We start from the raw sequence: 23,816 nt of genomic DNA, 5'->3' as shown, positions 1-23,816 counted from the left end.
AATATGCTTGGTGTGTTGCTGTTTTCACTTAAAAAAAAAAAAAATTAACAAATCTGAGTAGCATTTTATTTTTTTATTACATGTATTAACTCTTATCCAGCAGTGACAGATTGAAAAGGTCAAACAGTAAATTATGGTATAAATGACTTAAGACAAAATGCAAAATAAATAAATACGGAAAACAAATATTCATAAACAGGATTTAAGTTAGCTGTCAGGTGTATTGCATTTAAATCCAGGAATGCAATAACTAAACTTTGAAGAATGAAATTTGTCTATCCTGGTTGGAGGTTGCAATTCTGAAATTTTGTTTTCATTTGAACCAATACAGGTCTGATTTGTGTGCATTATCCCAGGGTGATATACCAAGGTAACCAATTCACTTTTTCCTATGATTGATTGATTGAAAAAAAAAAGAGTTCCAAGCGTGCACGTACTTTATGAAATTGACAATGCACACACATTTTCAAGTCCAGTAACATTTTTTTAGATGTCCCTTCTGAGAGACCAAGGCGAGTTTCCTAGGAAGCTGTGATGGCACCACCTATGGGTGGAGTGGACAGGGGAGGCAGGAGAAGAGACTTCAGTTTGATGGACATGGCTGCTATCTCTGGGTCCTGAGTTTCATACATCTTCACCAGACGGGCAAATTTAAGGACACCTGAAAATTTAAAATAAGCAATGACTACCTTGATTTCACAGAGCTCGAACTGAACATGAAGCTAAAAGTGTAAAGTCAAAACACAAATCAATGCCACTGAAAAGTGACAATAGATTGTCTCGATCCCTTCATCCTATATCGAACTGGTTTCACAAAGTGGCTTCTTACCCTCTCCCTCATTGTTGAAGCCATATGCTTTGATGACCTCCTGTTGGATCTGGGTGGCCACAGGGAGCACCAGCTGCAGCATCTTGCCCATGTCGTTGCAGGCGCTCTCCCGTGCCTCCTCCATCCGTGCTGCATTCTCTGGCACAGAGAAGGCCTGGATGACCTCACTCAGCACTACTGCAACACACAAGAGCATTGTGAATAGATCTGTGACACAACCGGGCATTAGTAACAGAGTGGGGTGGCAGGTAGCCTAGCAATTAAGAACATTTGGGCCAGTAACCAAAAAGCCACTGGTTCAAATCCCTGAGCTGGCAAGGTGGAAAAAAATCTTTCATTCAGCCCTTGAGCAAGGCAGTTAATCCCCAACAACTGCTCCCAGGACAGTGGACATCAATTAAGGCAGCCCACCACACCTCTCCGATTCAGAGGGGTTGGGTTAAATGCAGAAGACATATTTCAGTTGAATGCATTAACTTGTGCAACTGACAAGGTATCTCCTTTCCTAGATAAGGCACAATTGTGTGACTGTTCATACCTCTGGCCTGCTCAACAGTGAGGGTGGGCTGCTGGGCTGGAGCTGAGGCCATTATATGTCTGGGAAAAAAAGGTGTGATATAAGAGCAGATATTTCAATGAATAATGTGTATTTCAGATAACGTTAGTTAGCTAACTTCTGCATGTTTATGTACAGTGAGTAATACTTTCCTGTGTCCATTACTTACACAAACATAGGAAAACTGCATAAAGGGGCATATCTATCTAGCTATATGTTTAGCTTTATCAAATGAATCCAGAACTATGGATGGAGATGTTTGACATGAGTACAGTATCCTTGTAGTAAGCTAGTTAGCTGTTGTGGCTAGGTAAGCTAGCTAGGTGACAGCATCTAGTTAAGCTACATAGCTATTCCATCTTTAACGTTACTCTGGAATGCGCAATTAAATACCTACATAATCAATTAAATGCAGTATTGGTTACTTACAATATAGCAGTTGAATAAATACAAACAGCCTAGCAAGAAATGTTTTGCTTGGCAGCTGGGTGGTGAGGAGTGACGCTTTACGACTCGCCATTACGTCATTACGTACGCCTGGCTGAACAGGAAAGGAAACAAACTAAAGTGAAACAGATTTACACTATTTCATACTTCCTGTAACAGTGAAACATTGAATTCGAGCATTACCATGAAAACACATTTTAGACAATATTTCCGCGGTTGAGAAGACGGGATTTCACAGGAAAAATCATGTTGGAACTGCTCAAAATCTAGCTATCCAAGGCAGTAGCCAGTAACTTTATTTCCTAATTGTCGTGCACATGTTGCCGCGCAGTCTTTCATTGACTCAAGAGTGGATTACAATATGGAGCAAAAGCTTTCAGAGTTCAGAGCTCGAAGAAGGGCTGATGTGGCTCCTAAGAAGAGCGAAAAGCAGCCCATAACATCATCTGACAGTGGCAGCACTTTGATCTCGGCCAGCTGCCAGTCATCAACAGCTGATGCAGACACACAGGAGTTTACAGAAGATCCAATCTCTGCTGTCGCTCAGGCTACAAGGACTAAACATTGGGGGGTAGGCTAAAACGCAATACTCAAAATACTATGGTCCGGTTACCCGTACACAGTTTAAACCAAGTCATGGACTAATAAAAACTTTAATTGGAGATTCATTGAGCATGCTGTCTGGGAAACCAGCCCTATTTGTCAAGTAGATGTCCGTTAGTAATACACGTCGATTCCATTTTTGTCACTGTTCGCTAATTTAATTTAATCTTTCCCCACCTTTTTTAGGATGGCTGGTTGCTGGAGAGCAATCTGGGTCAATGGCTTGGTTCGAAACGACTGGCTTTCACAAATCTGATTTTGCTGAAGGTGTTGCTTTGGCTGGTTCTACTTGGGCTGTTTGCCGAACTGGAATTTGGGTTGCCTTTCTTCCTTATCTCTCTCTTCTACTGGCTGTACGAGGGGCTGCGGAGCCCAACTGCACGTCAACCAGGAGAACTGAGCGCTTACTCAGTGTTCAACCCAGACTGTCAGCCTCTCCTGGGGGCACTTACTGCAGAGCAGCTAGAGGGAGAGATGGGCTACAGACCACTGGCCAACAGATGAGACCCTCAAACAACTGACTTTATTCTGACATTTAATAGCTACTGTACTTTAAGATTTCCACTGTAATAAAATGAACTGTAAATGTATTTATTTGAATGGTGCACATTGCTGATGTTGATTTTGAAGTCAAATGTAGCCTATTCCAAACTACAAGATCATGCAACACTGCCACACATTGATGATGCTGTGAAAGCACCAACATCTACTTGTTAATTCCATTAACATGGGTGTACTTGAAACTTAGAACATATTACTGTACTTTGAACACACACACACACAGAGAAAGTTGACAGTGTCTGAAATATTTTAGAAAAATATACTTTTTAATATATCTGACAGTGCTCAGTTTCCTTGCGCTTTATGACACGACAGATGTTATTGGCCCTTCGTTTGGGACTTCCAAACCATACAAGTTGACATCGACAAGCGGGCAGAGTGGCCCACGTTTTGCAAGCATGGAGAGGCCAGAGATTGGCAGATTAGTAAATTGGGCTAAGGAACAGAAGGTGGGTATTGGAAAAAGGCCAGCAGTGCATGTTCTATGAGCCCATATAGCAGATGAAAGCACGGCGTGAGCGTGGTGAACGAATAGACGTGGTTATGGACAGCGATGAAGAAGGAGAAGAGCAGAGTGCAGTGGGAAGATGTGTGTTGGGGAAAGCATATTCTGATGGCTCAGAAATTGAACCTGATGAGAGTGGAGAGGAATTACCTGTGGTGGCAGGCGTGGTGAAGACCTCAAGAGTCCAAGCCTCGCCCCAATGGTCACGCAAAGGATGATTCGGGCCCAGTGAGAGTCACAATTTTGGAGAAAGTTGATCTCTGCCTTATGGATCAGCCAAGCAAAATGTAGTCTCAGGCTGGGTATAAAATAAGTTGTTAAATCTGTGAAGGTAGCTCGGAGAGAGAATTTTCTGTGTTTCTTCTGTCCAGAGCGAGCAGGTGTTTCGTGTCGGGTTTAGGGACAAGACCTGTGACTTGCTTTACTCTGGAGCAGGGCACCTTTGAAAGGAGTGATTACTGGGGTGGCATTGTGTTGAGGTGGAGCAACTCAAATGAAAGATCCCCTGTGTCAGTGACACCGCCGTTTGGTGGTGAAACTGAGAAGACTATGTCTGTCAGTTTGAGTTTTGAAGCAGAATATTTAACTGATGAAGTTAAATTAGGATATGTCAGTTATCCAGTGAGAGCTTTTGTGTCGAACCCACTAAGGTGTTTCAGATGCCATGCTTTTGGTCATGTTGCAGCTCTGTATAGGAGGGAGATTCCGAGATGTGAGAAGTGCGCAAGAGGGCATGGGACAAAGGAATGTGTAGTATCCGTGGAAAAAAATGTCAATTGTAGTGGTGCCCATGTTGCTGGGGATCAGAAGTGCACGGTGTGAGAGTGACAGGTTGAGGTTACCAGGGTCAAAGGTTGCCAGGCTCAGAGTAGAACAGAAGGTGTTGTATGCTGAGGCAGTGAAGAGAGTAGAGGATGATGGGTCAAGGGTGAGTACTAGGCCAATACAGAGTCATACAAATTTGTGCTTCAGTAAGGTAGGCTTCTTAGCAGTCATTGCCATGGTTATCAACTGTACCGCAGAAATGGAACGTAAATCACAGAAAATAGATGTTGTGATGGCAGTTGCAGAGAAGTACTTGGGTGTACAAGGTTTTACTGCAGAAGAGTTAAGGTGTGTTGAGAGAAAGAGTCCGATCCTCCCAGGCGTCAGCCTGGTGTAGGAACAGTTTGGTTCAAAGTAGTGGAATGGGGTGGTGATGAATTATTTTTATGAAAGTGGTATATAGCTGTAGGGTTAGTTGGTGGTGCAATTTTTTCATTTTCCCCCTTCCTTGTAATTTTGTATCACAAAATGTGACGAGATCGACCACACACTACTGTACAGTAGGGGGCGGCATGCACAAACAACATGTGCAAACGCCATGATACCAAAATAGAAGAAGACAACAACGATGATGATGATGATGATGAAGATGATGAAGAAGACTGACGTCATCACGTACGCCCGAACAGGAACAGGAAGTAAACATACCAAAGTAGAACAGATTTTAAGATATCGCATCTGCGAATGTGTCATACCACTCTTTGTGGCAGTGAATCACCTCAGTGCATTGAAAGCATCTTATATAACATTTCTGCTATTCAGAAGGCGGGATTTCGCACGATCGCGAGGCAATCTGCTACGTAGACCTCTCAACAATTCATCAAGCTAGATGGCTAGCTAGTTTTTTTTTTTTTTTACCAGGGATTGATACGCGCGGTGCACAGCGCGCACATTGCATAGATTGCCACGCACTCTATAATTTCTGCATGAGCATGAGTCAGAAGTTGTTAACATTCGCAAAAGCTTGTAGAGTTCAGAGCCCTGTACAAGGGCTAGTGAAATGCAGCCCATAACGTCACCTGGCAACGGCAACACTTTGAAGTCAGCCGGTTGGGAGTCAACAGCTGATACAGACGCACTGGAGTTGACAAAACATCCGATGTCTGCTGTCCCTCAGGCTACAGGGACTTTACAATGGGGGGTAGGCTAAAACTAAATTACTCAAATGACTAAAACGTCAGTTACTAGGGTAGCTTCATGGCATAGTCATAGATAGCTAACTTCAATTCCACCCTTCAATGTTAGCTAGCTGACTTGATTCTCTCATTTCTTTTAGGATGACTGTCTGCTGGACTGCATTCTTGGTCGGAGGCTTGGTTCAAGACGACTTGGTTTTGCAAACCGGACTTTGCTGAAGGTGTTGCTTTGGCTGGTTTTGCTTGGGGTGTTTGCTGAGCTTGGCTTTGGGTTGCCTTTCTTCCTCATCTCCCTCTTCTACTGGCTCTACCAGGGCCTGCGGAGTCCAACTAAACTTCAACCTGGAGAACTGAGCGCCTACTCAGTGTTCAACCCAGACTGTCAGCCTCTCATTGGCACTCTCACAACAGAGCAGTTGGACTGTGAAATGGGAATACTACAGCTAACCATGTAAAGCAGTGTTTCCCAACTCCATTCCTCCAGTACCCACAGCAGCACACATTTGTTGTAGCCCTGTACAAGCACACCTGATTCAACTTGTCAACTAATCATCAAGCCCTCAATGAGTTGGATCAGGTGAGTTTGTCTGACTACAACAAAAATGTGTGCTGTTGGGGGTACTGGAAACACTGACGTAAATGAACTGTTTTTAAATGTGTGCGAGTTACGCCTTTTGTGTTAAAATGATGTTATGTTTTTTTGGTTGCACCTAGACTCAATGAACAATGCACACTGCTGTTGGTTGTAATGTAAAACTGCTTGTTAATTCCATTAAAATTTCTACATCTCACTAGTTTATCTGTCCTACTTGAATGAAACAACACAGGTTCACACACACAAATACCAAAGAAAGACAGTTGTCCATTACTTGATGTCACAGAGCAGGGCAAAACCACTTTAAGATCGGTTGACTGCACTGCATATCACCACCCCTGTGATGTAGGTGAGGTCTTTGTGCCTGGGCTTGTAAATGGAGAAGATGAAGAATTTGGGGCGGTGGAGTTGATGGTGAACGTGAATCACAGGCGGGGGTGAACATGAGACGACAGTTTCTTCGGTCCTAGCCAGCCCCATCCAGGAACAAGACGTAGGCCCCCTCCTGAGAGACAGCGATAAGATTATCTTACAAAAGCTTCTCTTATAAAAGCTTTCCAGAACATGCAAACGGCTTTTTATACTGTTCAACATACCTTGTGTCAATTGAAGCTTATCCTCAATACTGAGAAAACTAAACTAATTGTATTTTCTAATGCAAGAAATAGACCTCTGAACCTTTCACCTATTACTACCTGTCAGGGCAAGGAGATTGAGGTTGTAACCTCATATAAATATCTTGGAATTTTAATTGATGATAGCCTCTCTTTCAAATTGCATATTCAACAACTTGCAAAAAAATTTAAGCTGAAATTGGGACTTTATTTTAGGAATAAGGCCTGTTTTTCTTTTGAAGCCAGAAGGAGGCTAGTATCAGCTTCATTTATGCCTTTACTAGACTATGGGGATATTTTATATATGAATGCTTCCGCTCAGTGTTTGAGATCAATTGACACTCTTTACCATGGCACTTTGAGATTTATTTTAAACTGCAAAACCCTTACGCACCACTGCACTTTGTATACCAGGGTTGGCTGGCCTTCTCTAGTCACTCGTAGGCTCAGTCACTGGTATACTTTTATTTACAAAGCCATTTTGAGTTTACTACTTTTTTATTTGGGCATTTTTATTGTTCAGAAATGTGGTGGGTACTCTCTTCATTCGCTGGACTTTATCCTGCTAACTGAATTTGGTAAAAGGGCTTTTATGTACTCTGCGCCATGTCTTGGAACACCTTACAAAATACTTTAAAACTGGAAGAACTTGTCCCAATTGGTGTTTTTAAATCACTGATGAAGGATTTTGAGGCTGATTCCCTGACCTGTCAATGTTTTTAATTTGCTGTTTTTTTTTATTTTGTTATACTCTTGTGAATTCAATGGTTTTTACTAGATTACTTGTAGTTTTTCATGTTGTCTGTCTGTACCTTTTTGTAATGACTTGGTGCTACCTATCTTGGCCAGGGCGCTCTTGAAAAAGAGATTTAAATCTCAATGAGCCCTTCCTGGTTAAATAAATAAATCAAAATGATGAGGGATGGTATTGAGAGTTCCAATGAGAAAGATGTATCTAGCACATGTGTTGTTATATGACACTATTTTGCATGAGGCTACTTAGTCGGAGAGGCAGTAATCTCCTTGCTCTGCTTCAGCACTTCGTTATGCAGGGTGCCTGTGTCCAGGGCCCAGCCCTGGTTACCTCCTGCCTCATGGCTGTCAGGAAACCTGCAAACATAAGTGAATTTCATAAAAAAATAAAAATCGAAAACCATTTAAAAAGTTATCCTTTTTTTTAGATAAAACTATTGATATTGTCTGTAGTGCATTGTTTTGTATTGCATTGTATTACATCTATATAGATAATGCCTTCAGTCAGAATACTGAACGTAAAGGAACTTTCTGCTATCCTTCTCTTATCTGTAACCTGCTTGTTGATCTGTGGTCTAAACTGTTTTCTCTGCTCTGTCCAGTGCACTTTCTCTCCACTAAGCCCATCAATGAGTGCTGACGCTGCCACCATTTTATTCCTGAATTTTCTTCCTTTTCATCCAGCAAGTCCACAAACTCATCTACTGAGTGAACTATATTCTATTGTACTATTCTATCTATACATTTGTATTTATTTTGCATTATTTCTAATTCAAGAAAATGTTTTTTTTTAAGGATTGGACCTTACCTGTTCCTCCTTTATGGCAGCATCAAACTTGGCTTGTGCTTTGTCCAACTCGGCCTGTTTCTCATCCAGCTGAGCCTGAGCCTTGGCCAACTCAGCATTGGCTATAGTCAGTCTGTCCTCTTGCATAACTAGGTTAGCCTGTCCACACTCTAACCAGGCTAACCTGGAGAGAGGAAAGGCTGTTCACAATGGTTATCTAATATCAGTTCCCACACACATGTACACACAGACAAATAGTGCTACGATACTACTTTATGGAGGGTAACATCATTCAGCGCCTGTTCCCCGTACCTTGAGTGGCAGCACTTCCTTGTTGATGCCAAAGAAGATGGCCATGTCGGCGGTCCAGGAGAGCGGGCCGGCCACGATGTTTACGCACTACACGCTTCAGAACTCGGCAGTGAGCTTGTGTGGCCTACCACTTCCCGGCTGAGTCGTTGTTGCTCCTAGCCTTCCCACTTTACAATAACAGCACTTACAGTTGACCGGGCAGCTCTACCAGGGCAGAAATTTGACAAAATGACTTGTTGGAAAGGTGGCATCCTATGACAGTGCCATGTTGAAAGTCACTGAGCTTTTCAGTAAGGCCATTCTACTGCCAATGTTTGTCTATGGAGATTCCATGGCTGTGTGCTCAATTTTATACATCTGTCAGCAATGGGTGAGGCTGAAATAGCAAATTCCACTAATTTGAAGGGGTTTCCACATACTTTTGTATATGCAGTGCATTCAGAAAGTATTCAGACACCTTGACTGTTTCCACATTTTGTTACAAAACAGACTTATTCTAAAATTGATTTTAAAAAATTCCCCTCGTCGCTCTACACACGATACCCCATAATGGCAAAGCAAAAACAGGTTTTTAGACATTTTTGCAAATTCAATCAAATTCAAAAACGTAAAAAATTACTTTTCCATAAGTATTCAGACCTTTTACTCAGAATTTTGTTGAATCACCTTTGGCAGCGATTACAGCCTTGAGTATTCTTGGGTATGACGCTACAAGCTTGGCACACCTGTATTTGGGGAGTTTCTCCCATTCTTCTCTGCAGATCCTCTCAAACTCTGTCAGGATGGATGGGGAGCGTCACTTCACAGACATCTTCAGGTCTCTCCAGAGAGGTTTGATCGGGTTAAAGTGCGGGCTCTGGTTGGGCCACTCAAGGACATTCAGACTTGTCCCATGCCAGTCCTGTGTTGTCTTGGCTGTGTGCTTAGGGTTGTTGTCCTGTTGGATGGTGAACCTTCATCCCAGTCTGAAATCCTGAGAGTTCTGAAGCAGGTTTTCATCAAAGATTTCTCTGTACTTTGCTCCATTCATCTTTCTCTCGATCCTGACTAGTGTTCCAGTTCCTGCTGCTGAAAAACATCCCCACAGCATGATAATGCCACCACCATGCTTCGCCATAGGGACGGTGCCAGGTTTCCTCCAGACATGACCCTTGGCATTCAGTACAAAGAGTTCAATCTAGGTTTCATCAGACCAGAGAATCTTGTTTCTCATGGGGCTGAGAGTCTTTAGGTGCCTTATGGCAAACTCCAAGTGGGCTGTCATGTACTTCTTACTGAGGAGTGGATTCCATCTAGATGTTCTCCCATCGCCACAGAGGAACTCTGGAGCTCTGTTAGAGTGACCACTGGGTTTTTGGTCACCTCCCTGACCAAGGCCCTTCTCCCCCAGTTAAGTTTGGCCGGGTGCCAAACCCACCGCTTTGTCATTGTTGGATATTGTGTGTAGATTTACGAGGATAAACATTTTTTTTTTTAGAATAAGGCTGTAACCTAACAAAATTTGGAAAAAGTAAAGAGGTCTGAATACTTTCCGAATGCACTGTATAGTGTATCTCTGTGCATTCAAATTGCCATCAATAAAATACATGTGGTCACGTCTGGAGGAAACCAGGCACCTCTCATCACCTGGCCAATACCATCTCTATGGTGAAATGTGTATCTAATGATTGTTATTAAAATACCTGCATGCCTCCATGTGGGTTCAATCCCTTTTGTGGGGAAATGAGGCCAAGTGGCATTCACAAGAGGTGAATGGCCATACCTCTCCTCACTCTCCCTACACCATGCAGTTCTCCAGGTAACATACAGTACATGAAACCGCTCAGTGAACCACAAGATATCCTGTCCTTTTATCAATGTGGTCTAAATACACTTATAAAGTCACAGATATAGGCTATATTCTATTTGAACATATTCTTACTTAAAGTAAATGATCTGGTAAGCCTTAATTTATGATTTTCTTTTCTTTACAGATCTATTTTTTTGAAAGGAGTGATTACTGGGGTAACATTAGCGGTAAATGTGAAAGCTGACCAACTGAAGGGAATATTCCCGGTGTTTGTGGTGCTCGTTGTTTGGTGCATCGCAGACAGGGTGGCGTGAGTGGAAAAACAGAAGAGTCATTGTCTGTTCTTTTGAGTTTTGATGTTGAGTCTTTGCCCCGACAAAGAGAGATCCTGAGAGGAGTGGCATGAGTAGTAGATCTGTACCAGTACAGAGGGATAAACTAACAAGTGATATTGGTAAGATTGGATTTTGGGCATTTATAGTAGTGGTTATCAACTGTACTGCAGGGATGGAACGTAAGTCGCAGAACATAGAGGTTGTGGTGGCAGCTGCAGAGAGGTATTTGGGTGTGCGAGACTTGACATCAGAAGAGTTACAGGGTGTGTTAAGTGGTGGTGTCCCATCCTTTGACTGTTGGCCTGAAGTAGGACTCAATAGATTTAAATAGTGGAGTATGGTATTTAGATGGTAGGGCATTTGTTGAATTTTTGTATTTCTTTATTTTAGACAAAAAACAAAAAAAACTTTAAAAAACAAAGTATAAGGAAGTTATACTCCAGTCGGGTAGGTGGCAGTAATGCCACATTTAATGGATGCCAACCTGTCGTTGAACATCACCGAAGAAGCCATATTGATGTCCCTGCACCCAGGGCCGCGGTATACCTCACATTCATTGCAGTACAACAAGTCCCGAGCTGTCCCTTCTGGAGATTAGTAAGAGCCATTATATTATTTCATTAACAATGTGCTTACTAGCTCGGTTATTGGTGTACTATAAATGTGTAGTGAAGATAGTGTACTCAGTGCTGCTGATTGAACGTTCATGTTGTTGTCTCAATTTAGATCGCTTTCCTAAATACTGTAGCTAGCTAACCAGCACTAAGTTACTAACGTTCCTGCAGTCTTGTGGCACTACAGTAGCTAGTAGTCTAATGTCGGGAGGGAACAGTCAGAACTAGCCTGGGCAGCCGATACAGTGCATGGACGCTAGATGTGCACTATCAACTACCTAGGCTAAGTCAGAACAGACTTATTTGCTTGAAAATATCACAAGGTTTCTGGTGGTAGTAAGCATTATAACACGCACACATACATAGCTATTAGTCACCTCGGTTACCCAGAAGTACAATTCTCGCGAATGTTGTCACGAGAGATTATAGTAAGCCATCACGTTAGCTAGTAACATTTTGACCGTTGGGTTCAGAAGGGTGGAATCATGCGCATCTAATTAATTCCAATAGTTAAGCCAATTGTCCTCATGGCACGTTGTTACTGCAACTACTTCATTTCGTGTGTGTCATTGAGATATGGTATGTGTAGGACAGGTAGTATATTAGTGCCTAAAAATGTGTTTTAGGCACAAAGGTATTTATTTTGCCAAAGTAATGGTCACAGCACAAATACTGCACATAACTCTACTACATGTCGAGGGTGTGTTGATTACAATGACTTGTTGACTGGTGTGAGTGATACAATGAAGTCTCGAGGGTACATAGTGGAAACTTTCTCCCTCGGCTTTACACTTTGTGTTTCTCTTTCCATCAGCAATGTCTGGAAATCCAGCTGTGGTGATGCGTCTGGTAGCTTCGGCTTACGCTATGGCAGAGAAGGCTGGAGCCATTGTACGAAGGGTTCTTCAGAGCGGAGAGCTGGGCATTGTGGAAAAGGTTTGACTGACTGAAAGGAGAGGGGGACAAAATGCTGGAGATTGAAATGGAGCTTGATTGTTGTTTTATAAATTATTTCTCTGTACTCAATGTACACAGACAGGGGCCAACGATCTACAGACACTGGCAGACCGGCTGGTCCAGCATAGCATCTGTGCCTCCCTGTCTAAAAGCTTCCCCAAAATCACCATAATCGGAGAGGAGGTGGGTATATGAATGTACATTAATAGGATCTGTCCTAATGTTACTGACAAATAAACATTGATCTGCAGATTAGAATACACAACACATTTCACAACATCCTAGTCTGAACAGTGAACATCTCTCTCACACGTCAGGATCTGCCAGAGGAGGCTGTCAAAGAGGACCTGATTGAGAGCGGTCAATCTGAAGACATCCTACAGAAGTCCTGTCCAGCAGAGTACAGTGCCCTGAAAGAAGAGGAGGTGAGAGAGACACTTTAGAGCTGAAACTGAAACCTAATGTCCTGATTTTGATTATTTTCTGGGTACTGACTGCTCATTCCAGCTATGTTTCTGTGTTTGAATGGCAGATTTTAATTTGTCTTTTTAGCTGGTTGTGTGGGTCGACCCCCTTGATGGCACCAAAGAATACACTGAAGGTAAATAAACTTGTTATTATTTTTGCCAGTCACTCTGTGATAAGAGTCACTGACTCAAAGCCATAAGAGGGTAGAACATATTTGACGACAACCTGTTCCCCCTTCTTTCATTCAGTCTTAACATTAACATCTCCAACATAATCATCAGTGCTGATTCCCTGTTTGCTCTGTCTCTCTCTCCTATCTTTCTTCATCCCATTATTCTTTCTTCCCTGCTTAGCAGCAGCAAAGTGTTTCTACCTGCCAAATCAGATGTGTCACACGGGGTCGGGCGCCCAGTTTCTCGGCACGGCTATCCGTATGGTGATGGAGGGAGGGCATTTGAACTGGGAGGGACAAGAGCAGAATAGGTGGAGAGGGAGGGTAAAGGAGAAATGCTTGGGCATCAAATCAAGTTTATTTTCAGCAGATGTTACAAAGTGCTTATACAGAAACCCAGCTTAAAACCCCAACATAGCAAGGTGGCTAGGAAAAACTAGAAAGGGAGGAGCCCAGGAAGGAACCTAGAGAGGAACCAGGTTCTGAGGGGTGGCCATTCCTCTTCTGGATGCATCGTGGGGAGATTTCATGGCCATTAAGGCTAGATTGTTCTTCAAGATGTTCATATTTGACCGGCAGGGTCAAATAATAATCACAGTGGTTGTAGAGGGTGCAACAGGTCAGTACCTCAGGAGTAAATGTCAGTTGGCTTTTCATAGCCGAGCATTCAGAGGTCGCGACAGCAGGTGCGGTAGAGTCAAAAACACCAGGTCCGGGACAAAGTAGCACGTCCAGTGAACAAGTCAGGGTTCCATAGCCGCAGGAAGAACAGTTGAAACCACAGCAACAGACTCGCCACAGACACCGTGGATGCCATGGAACTTCATGATGTGATAACAGGAAATAAGGTGAAATATACAGGAATGGGAAGGTATAGGGGTGCATATGTATTAATATACAGTGCCTTCTGAAAGTATTCACATCCGTTAACGTTCCACATGTTGTTACAGTCTGAATTTCAAGTGGATTAAATTGAGATTTTTGTCACTGGCCTATATACAATACCCCATAGTGACAAAGTGAAAACATGTTTTAAAAATTTGTTGCAAATTTGTTGAAAATGAATTGCAGAAAATCTCATATTAGTATTCACACCCCTGAGTAAATACTTTGTAGAAGCACCTCGTTGATCATTGCCAGACAACCATTTTCAGGTCTTGCCGTAGATTTTCAAGTAAAGTCAAAACTGTAACTCAGCCATTCAGGAACATTCCGTTTTTTCTTGGTAAGCAACTCCAGTGTAGATTTGGCCATGTGTTTTAGTTTATTGTCCTGCTGAAAGGATCATTCTTATCCCAGTGTCTGGTGGAAAACACTGAACCAGGCTTTCCTCAGATTTTTTTCCCCCCCTGTGTTTAGCAGAAGTCCGTTTATTTTTTTATCCTGGAAAAACTCCCCTGTCCTTAACGATTACACGCATAATTATAAAATAAAAGCAGAGATTGAATATATTTTTGAGCAAGGTGAAGTTATTAATTACACTTTGGATGGTATATCAATCAATACACCCAGTCACTACAAAGATACAGGCGTCCTTACTAACTTTTGCCGCGCGACCAGACTGGACAGCCAGGCGTCACCAGGCCAGGTAGTCCTGAGGAATGGTCCTAGGGCTTCTCTCTATCCCTTTTTTCCTTTGTACCATTATACTACTTTTACCTCACTGATTTGTTTTTCATGCTGGAAAAATACACTGAACCAAAATATAAACGCAACATGTAAAGTGTTTGGTCCATGTTTCATGTGCTGAAATAAAAGATCCCCGAAATGTTCCATATGCACAAAAAGCTTATTTCTCAAAAATGTTGTGCACAGATCTGCTTACATCCCTGTTAGTGAGCATTTTTCCTTTGCCAAGATAAATCATCCACCTGACAGGTGAGGCATATCAATAAGCTGATTTAAACAGCATGATCATTACACAGGTGCACCATGTGCTAGGGACAAAAGTCCACTAAAATGTGTGGTTTTGTCACAACACAATGCCACAGATGTCTCATGTTTTGAGGGAGTGTGCAATTGGCATGCTGACTGCAGGAATGTTCACCAGAGCTGTTGCCAGAAAATGTAATGTTTATCTACCATAAGCCGCCTCCAACGTCGTTTTAGAGAATTTGGCAGTACGTTCAACCTGCCTCACAAACACAGACCATGTGTAACCATGCCAGGCCAGGACCACATCTGGCTTCTTCACCTGCGGGATCGTCTGAGGGGGGAGTGCTGAGGAGTATTTATGTCTGTAATAAAGCCCTTTAGTGGGGAAAAACAAATTCTGATTGGCTGGGCCTGGACCCGAGTGGGGTCGACATGGCTCCCAAGTGGGTGGTCCTATGCCTTCCCAGGCCCACCCCTGCCCAGTCATGTGAAATCCATAGATAAGGGCCTAATGAATGTATTTTGATTTATTTCCTTATATGAACTGTAACTCAGTAAAATCTTTGAAATGGTTGCATGTTGTGTTTTTTATATTTTCGTTCAGTGTAGTTATACAGTACAATGACAATACTTGTGTGAAGTCCACTGTTATTTGTTCCCTTCAGCTAAAATGTTGTCATATGATGTCAGGGCTTCTTGATCATGTGACTGTTCTGATCGGCATTGCATATGGCGGGAAGGCCATTGCTGGGGTCATCAACCAGCCCTTCTTCAATTATCAGGTACCAACAAATAATCGACAACGAAAAATAATTTTTCTGTCTTATACCCTCTCACCGTATCGGCATGATATATTCAGTAGGGAGAAAATGTTTTGAAATAGGGAGATTTTTCATTTTCTATAGTGTGCCCTACTGAACACTTCTTTAGTATGTGAGTGTATCATTTCCTTTTTTTTGTATCCACAGCTGGGGGCGGAGTCAGCAGACATGGGGAGAACTCTGTGGGGAATGCCCGGACTGGGCGCTTTCGGGTTCGAGCTACAGGAGGTCCCGGATGGCCGACGCATTGTCACCACAACCCGTTCCCACAGCAACAAACTCGTCACAGACACTGTGGATGCCATGGAACCTCATGATGTGATAAGAGTCGGCGGAGCAGGAAATAAGGTGAAATATACAGGGATGGGAAGGTTAGGGGTGCATATGTATTCAGAGAAAGTATTCACAGCCTGAATTTCAAATGGATTAAATTGAGATTTTGTGTCACTGGCCTGTACACAATACCCCATAATGACAAAGTGAAAATGTGTTTTTAGATTTTTTTTTTGCAAACTCGTTGAAAATGAAATGCAGAAAATCTTATTAGTATTCACACCCCTGAGTAAATACTTTGTAGAAGCACGTTGTTGATCATTGCTAGACAACAATTTGCAGGTCTTGCCGTAGATTTTCAAGTAAAGTCAACTTTAACTCGGCCACTCAGGAACATTGTTTTCTTGGTAAGCAACTCCAGTGTAGATTTGGCCTTTTGTAGATTTGTCCTGCTGAAAGGAGAATTTTTCTTCCAGTGGCTGGTGGAAAACAGACTGAACCGGGCTTTCCTTTATGATATTTCCCTGTGCTTAGCTGAATTCTGTTTATTTATTTTTTATCCTGAAAGACTCCCCAGTCTTAACGATTACACACATAATGATACAATAAAAGCAGAGATTGAATATCTTCTTGAGCATGGTGAAGCTATTAATTACACTTTGGGTGGCGTATCAATCAATACACCCAGTCACTACAAAGATACAGAAGTCCTTCCTAACTCCGTTGCCAGAGAGGAAGGAAACCGCTCAGGGATTTCACCATGAGGCCAATGGTGACTTTAAAACAGTTAGTTTAATGGCTGTGATAGGAGAACTGAGGATGGATCAACAACATTGTAGTTACTCCACAATACTAACCGAAATGACAGAGTGAAAAGAAGAAAGCCTGTACATATTTCAAATATTCAAAAACATACATCCTGTTTGCAATTACGCACTAAAGCAATACTGCAAAAAAATGTGGCAAAGAAATGAACTTTATCCTGAATACAAAGTGTTATGCTTGGGGCAAATCCAACAACACATCACTGAGTACCACTCTCCATATTTTCAAGTATGGTGGTGGCTGCATCATGTTATGGGTATGCTTTTCATCGGCAAGGGAGTTTATTTTTTACCTTAAACAGAATAGAGCTAAGCACAGGCAAAATCCTAGAGGAAAACCTGGTTCAGTCTGCTTTCCAGCAGACACTTGGAAACATTCACCTTTCAGCAGTACAACCTGAAACACAAGGCCAAATATACACTGGAGTTGCTTACCCTGACATTGAATTTCCCTGAGTGGCCTAGTTAGTTTTGACTTAAATCAGCTTGAAAATCTATGACAAGACTTCCGGCGCCGACAGAGATGGCCGCCTCGCTTCGCGTTCCTAGGAAACTATGCAGTTTTTTGTTTTTTTACGTGTTATTTCTTACATTAGTACCCCAGGTCATCTTAGGTTTCATTACATACAGTCGAGAAGAACTACTGAATATAAGATCAGCGTCAACTCACCATCAGTACGACCAAGAATATGTTTTTCGCGACGCGGATCCTGTGTTCTGCCTTACAAACAGGACAACGGAGTGGATCCCATGCAGCGACCCAAAAAAACGACTCCGAAAAATAGGGAAACGAGGTGGTCTTCTGGTCAGACTCCGGAGACGGGCACACCGTGCACCACTCCCTAGCATTCTTCTTGCCAATGTCCAGTCTCTTGACAACAAGGTTGATGAAATCCGAGCAAGGGTAGCATTCCAGAGGGACATCAGAGACTGTAACGTTCTTTGCTTCACGGAAACATGGCTCACTGGAGAGACGCTATCCGAGGCGGTGCAGCCAATTCCTCACAATCAAATGTAGACCGCATTATCTACCAAGAGAATTCTCTTCGTTTATAATTACAGCCGTATATATCCCCCCCAAGCAGACACATCGATGGCTCTGAACGAACTTTATTTAACTCTTTGCAAACTGGAAACCATTTATCCGGAGGCTGCATTCATTGTAGCTGGGGATTTTAACAAGGCTAATCTGAAAACAAGACTGCCTAAATTTTATCAGCATATCGATTGCGCAACCAGGGGTGGAAAGACCTTGGATCATTGTTACTCTAACTTCCGCGACGCATATTAGGCCCTGCCCCGCCCCCCTTTCGGAAAAGCTGACCACGACTCCATTTTGTTGATCCCTGCCTACAGACAGAAACTAAAACAAGAGGCTCCCACGCTGAGGTCTGTCCAACGCTGGTCCGACCAAGCTGACTCCACACTCCAAGACTGCTTCCATCACGTGGACTGGGATATGTTTCATATTGCGTCAGATAACAACATTGACGAATACGCTGATTCGGTGTGCGAGTTCATTAGAACGTGCGTTGAAGATGTCGTTCCCATAGCAATGATTAAAACATTCCCTAACCAGAAACCGTGGATTGATTCGCGTGAAACTGAAAGCGCGAACCACTGCTTTTAATCAGGGCAAGGTGTCTGGTAACATGACCGAATACAAACAGTGCAGCTATTCCCTCCGCAAGGCTATCAAACAAGCTAAGCGTCAGTACAGAGACAAAGTAGAATCTCAATTCAACGGCTCAGACACAAGAGGCATGTGGCAGGGTCTACAGTCAATCACGGACTATAGGAAGAAATCCAGCCCAGTCACGGACCAGGATGTCTTGCTCCCAGGCAGACTAAATAACTTTTTGCCCGCTTTGAGGACAATACAGTGCCACTGACACGGCCTGCAACGAAAACATGCGGTCTCTCCTTCACTGCAGCCGAGGTGAGTAAGACATTTAAACGTGTTAACCCTCGCAAGGCTGCAGGCCCAGACGGCATCCCCAGCCGCGCCCTCAGAGCATGCGCAGACCAGCTGGCCGGTGTGTTTACGGACATATTCAATCAATCCCTATACCAGTCTGCTGTTCCCACATGCTTCAAGAGGGCCACCATTGTTCCTGTTCCCAAGAAAGCTAAGGTAACTGAGCTAAACGACTACCGCCCCGTAGCACTCACTTCCGTCATCATGAAGTGCTTTGAGAGACTAGTCAAGGACCATATCACCTCCACCTTACCTGACACCCTAGACCCACTCCAATTTGCTTACCGCCCAAATAGGTCCACAGACGATGCAATCTCAACCACACTGCCCTAACCCATCTGGACAAGAGGAATACCTATGTGAGAATGCTGTTCATCGACTACAGCTCGGCATTCAACACCATAGTACCCTCCAAGCTCGTCATCAAGCTCGAGACCCTGGGTCTCGACCCCGCCCTGTGCAACTGGGTACTGGACTTCCTGACGGGCCGCCCCCAGGTGGTGAGGGTAGGCAACAACATCTCCTCCCCGCTGATCCTCAACACTGGGGCCCCACAAGGGTGCGTTCTGAGCCCTCTCCTGTACTCCCTGTTCACCCACGACTGCGTGGCCACGCACGCCTCCAACTCAATCATCAAGTTTGCGGACGACACAACAGTGGTAGGCTTGATTACCAACAACGACGAGACGGCCTACAGGGAGGTGGTGAGGGCCCTCGGAGTGTGGTGTCAGGAAAATAACCTCACACTCAACGTCAACAAAACTAAGGAGATGATTGTGGACTTCAGGAAACAGCAGAGGGAACACCCCCCTATCCACATCGATGGAACAGTAGTGGAGAGGGTAGCAAGTTTTAAGTTCCTCGGCATACACATCACAGACAAACTGAATTGGTCCACTCACACAGACAGCATCGTGAAGAAGGAGCAGCAGCGCCTCTTCAACCTCAGGAGGCTGAAGAAATTCGGCTTGTCACCGAAAGCACTCACAAACTTCTACAGATGCACAATCGAGAGCATCCTGGCGGGCTGTATCACCGCCTGGTACGGCAAATGCTCCGCCCTCAACCGTAAGGCTCTCCAGAGGGTAGTGAGGTCTGCACAACGCATCACCGGGGGCAAACTACCTGCCCTCCAGGACACCTACACCACCCGATGTTACAGGAAGGCCATAAAGATCATCAAGGACATCAACCACCCGAGCCACTGCCTGTTCACCCCGCTATCATCCAGAAGGCGAGGTCAGTACAGGTGCATCAAAGCTGGGACCGAGAGACTGAAAAACAGCTTCTATCTCAAGGCCATCAGACTGTTAAACAGCCACCACTAACATTGAGTGGCTGCTGCCAACACACTGACACTGACTCAACTCCAGCCACTTTAATAATGGGAATTGATGGGAAATGTAAATATATCACTAGCCACTTTAAACAATGCTACCTTATATAATGTTACTTAACCTACATTATTCATCTCATATGCATACGTATATACTGTACTCTATCATCGACTGTATCCTTATGTAATACATGTATCACTAGCCACTTTAACTATGCCACTTTGTTTACATACTCATCTCATATGTATATACTGTACTCGATACCATCTACTGTATCTTGCCTATGCTGCTCTGTACCATCACTCATTCATATATCCTTATGTACATATTCTTTATCCCCTTACACTGTGTATAAGACAGTAGTTTTGGAATTGTTAGTTAGATTACTTGTTGGTTATTACTGCATTGTCGGAACTAGAAGCACAAGCATTTCGCTACACTCGCATTTAACATCTGCTAACCATGTGTATGTGACAAATAAAATTTGATTTGATTTGAAAATTGCTATCTAGCAATGATCAACAATGAACTTGACAGAGCTTGAAGTTTTTAAAGAATGTGCAAATATTGTACAATCCAGGTGAGCAAAGCTTAGACTTACCCAGAAAGACTCACAGATGTAACTGTAGAATCGTGAAAATTCACTTCGTCTGAGGATGACAATTCTTTTAGGGGTCTATGACCCTACTATGATATTACATCTGACTCCATCATGTGAATGCTATAGCCCCATAATCATACCCAGTGGGTATAGCCAAGTTTGCAAGCCTTGCGTCACCACAAGATGCACGTATCTAGGTTTACCATTATGCAATTATTAAGAGGCAAAGGGACAAGGAGCTAATATCTTGCAATCAATGTCCTAGCATTAAATGATTGAGTTAACTCTGGCTCAGAGATGCAGTTAGAGAAAGCATACAGTACCAGTCAAAGGTTAACACATCTACTCGTCAAGGGTTTTTCTTTGTCTTCCCTATTATTCTACAATGTAGAAAATAGTAAAAAATAAACTATGAAATAATGTAGTACCCCAAAAAAGTGTTAAACAAATCAAAATATGATTATTCAAAGTAGACACCCTTTGACAACTTTTGCACACTCTGCATTCTCTCAACCAGCTTCACCTGGAATGCTTTTCCAACAGTTTTAAAGGCGTTCCCACATATAATGAGCACTTGTTGGCTGCTTTTCCTGCAGTCCAACTCATCCCAAACCATCGCAATTGGGTTGAGGTCAGGTGATTGTGGAGGCCAGGTCATCTGATGCAGCACTCCATCACTCTCCTGTTATCCTGTTGCAAAACAAATGATAGTCCCACTTAGCACAAACCAGCTGGGATGGCGTATCGCTGCAGAATGCTGTGGTAGCCATGCTGGTTAAGTGTGCCTTGAATTCTAAATAAATCACTGTCACCAGCAAAGCACCCCCACACCACCTCCTACATGGGAACCACACATGCGGAGATCATCAGTTCACTTACTCGGCGTCTCACAAAGACGCAGCGGTTGTAGCCAAAAATCTCAAATTTGGACTAATCAGTCCAAAGGCCAGATTTCCACCAGTCTGTCCTTTGCTTGCGTTTCTTGGCCAAAGCAAGTCTCTTATTATTGGTGTCCTTTAGTAGTGGTTTCTTTGCAGAAATTCAACCACGAAGGCCTGATTCACAAAGTCTCCTCTGAACAGTTGATGTTGATAAATGTCTGTTACTTGAACTCTGTTAAGCACTTATTTGGGCTGCAATTTCTGAGGCTGGTAACTCTAACGTAATCTCTGCCGCAGAGGTAACTGTGTCTACCTTTTCTGTGGCGGTCCTCATGAGAGTCTGTTTCATCATAGCGCTTGATGGTTTTTGCAACTGCACTTGAAGAAACTTTCAGAGTTCTTGAAATGTTCCGGATTGACTGACCTTCATGTCTTTTAAAGTAACGGACTGTCGTTTCTCTTTGCTTATTTGAGCTGTTCTTGCCATAATATGGACTTGAAATGCATTCCACGTGACTACCTCATGAAGCTAGTTGAGAGAATGCCAAGAGCGTGCAAAGCTGTCACGGTAAAGAAAGTGTGGCTACTTTAAAGAATCTCAAATATAAAATATATTTTGATTTGTTTAACACTTTTTTGGTTAGTACATGATTCTAGATGTGTAATTTCATAGTTTTGATGTTTTCACTATTCTGCAATGTCGAAAATAGTCAAAGAAAACCCCTGGAATGAGTAGGTGACAACTTTTGGCTGGTACTGTATATTGTGAATAAGATGTACTATTAGACATCTCATCTAATATTTAAAGGAAAATTACTCCAATGTGAGGACTACGGTTCGTATCTATTTAAACGTGATCAGATTTGGACTTCCAAGTGGTGCAGCAGTCTAAGGCACTGCTAGAGGCATCATTAGAGCTGGGTTGGCTTGGCAGGGTCATACCAGAAATCGTCATGATAAAAAGAATGCAAAATATTGTTTTAACGGCATAGAAAATTCATCACTATGATATACAAACATACATCGAGATCTACCATGACCTAAGTTTAAGACAAGCTTTTATTCTTCTAAGAGCGATAAATCCCAGTATCTCCCATCGTCTAATTTAACATCAATTTGCAAGGCCCAAAACAAAACTTATAACTTCAGACACATTCTCTAATCTAATTATCACATATCAACACTATGATAAGAGCACATCGTTGTTGTTCCCCTTTGAACTTTCCCTAACAAATCCACAGCACTTACAGTACAATGAAACATCAAAATTCATAGTTCTTTATGAACTCTTGAATTCACATAGTAACATTCATTTTTGTGATTCAAATCTTCACCTCTCCTGGCTTCAGTGACCGTGGGACTGTCTCTTCGAGACTACCACAGTAAAGGTGTGTTTGACCACTGTGGCCCACAGATGGTCAGTCATTCAAACAATGCCATAAATAGTGATCGAGTAATCACACTGGGCCTCGGTGCCAACTAGACATCTTCATCACTGGCCTTCATCATTCACTCTGTCTATTCAACTAATCACTGCCAAAGGTGATTCTAACATGTATTGTGGTATTCAGTGGTGTGAATATTTATAGAAATGACATTTAATTTTCAATACATTTGCAGTGTTGTGTGTAGATGGGTGTTTTTGAATTCTGGCTGTAACACTTTGGAATAAGTCGAGGTATGAATAGTTTGAATACACTAATTCTAAAATGTATTCTTACTACTGTTGCACCCTATCTTTGTGTAGATTATTCAGCTTGTGGAGGGGAAGGCTTCAGCCTATGTATTTGCCAGTCTAGGAACTAAAAAGTGGGACACATGTGCCCCTGAAGCCATCCTGCATGCAGTAGGAGGTAAGCAACAATCTTCCTTTATCTTACTGAAAGTACCTCCTAATTATGAGTAAGGACCCTAATGATGCCTGCCATTTTGTTTTTTGTCTGTCCCTCTGCAGGTAAGCTGACAGACATGCATGGGAGTGCATTGTGTTATGATGCTAACGTGAAGCACATGAACTCCGCTGGGGTGCTGGCCACTCTACGCAACCACCAGTATTATGCCAGCAGAGTGCCCCAGTCAGTCCTGCAGGCTCTCAAGCCCTGAGTGATAAATTTACTGTACCACGCATTGTCCAACAACACATTTGCATAAAATGTTATTTAATCATGAATCGTGTTTGTTTATTTATATAATAACCTGTGTAACATATTGCACATCAGTGTTAAAAACCACTGCACTTTTATACTGTGTATAGATAATGGTTGACTAGGAAAATCAGGCCATATTTGACTTGTTAAAAAAAAATTTTTTACTTAGGCATTTCTACATAACATTAACAGCCCAGACTGAGTCGGCCAGCAGCATACCC

General features: G+C 42.8%; 3 protein-coding genes across 4 annotated transcripts; 2 read left to right on the top strand and 1 right to left on the bottom strand.

Moving 5' to 3' along the window:
- Window positions 1–52: 52 nt before the first annotated feature.
- grcc10 (gene rich cluster, C10 gene) lies at window positions 53–2,102 on the bottom strand. Of its 2 annotated transcripts, XM_024420716.2 has the most exons (5): window positions 2,016–2,102; window positions 1,815–1,926; window positions 1,368–1,426; window positions 830–1,003; window positions 53–661 (listed from the first exon to the last, which is right to left on the bottom strand). In XM_024420716.2, exons 3-5 carry the CDS (start codon window positions 1,417–1,419, stop codon window positions 522–524), a joined length of 366 nt encoding a protein of 121 aa, XP_024276484.1. In that variant the 5' UTR covers window positions 1,420–1,426; window positions 1,815–1,926; window positions 2,016–2,102; the 3' UTR covers window positions 53–521. The 2 variants fall into 2 exon arrangements, with proteins under 2 accessions (XP_024276484.1, XP_024276483.1); XM_024420715.2 differs by lacking the exon at window positions 2,016–2,102 and having other exon boundaries at window positions 830–1,006.
- A 90-nt stretch (window positions 2,103–2,192) lies between these two features.
- LOC112250509 (SAYSvFN domain-containing protein 1-like) lies at window positions 2,193–3,025 on the top strand. The gene is made up of 2 exons (XM_024420714.2): window positions 2,193–2,403; window positions 2,622–3,025. Exons 1-2 carry the CDS (start codon window positions 2,194–2,196, stop codon window positions 2,937–2,939), a joined length of 528 nt encoding a protein of 175 aa, XP_024276482.1. The 5' UTR covers window position 2,193; the 3' UTR covers window positions 2,940–3,025.
- Window positions 3,026–11,120: 8,095 nt separating this feature from the next.
- bpnt1 (bisphosphate nucleotidase 1) lies at window positions 11,121–23,618 on the top strand. Its single transcript, XM_024420706.2, has 9 exons — window positions 11,121–11,244; window positions 12,076–12,197; window positions 12,297–12,401; window positions 12,536–12,643; window positions 12,771–12,819; window positions 15,424–15,515; window positions 15,702–15,902; window positions 23,196–23,301; window positions 23,403–23,618. The coding sequence occupies exons 2-9, from the start codon at window positions 12,078–12,080 to the stop codon at window positions 23,549–23,551; spliced, it is 930 nt and encodes a 309-aa protein (XP_024276474.1). The 5' UTR covers window positions 11,121–11,244; window positions 12,076–12,077; the 3' UTR covers window positions 23,552–23,618.
- Window positions 23,619–23,816: the final 198 nt, after the last annotated feature.

The sequence above is a fragment of the Oncorhynchus tshawytscha genome, linkage group LG05, assembly GCF_018296145.1.
Source record: "Oncorhynchus tshawytscha isolate Ot180627B linkage group LG05, Otsh_v2.0, whole genome shotgun sequence".
In the NCBI taxonomy this organism is placed as follows: domain Eukaryota; kingdom Metazoa; phylum Chordata; class Actinopteri; order Salmoniformes; family Salmonidae; genus Oncorhynchus; species Oncorhynchus tshawytscha.
The sequence above is the reverse complement of the archived record's forward strand: the minus strand, read 5'-3'. Positions and strand labels throughout refer to the sequence as shown.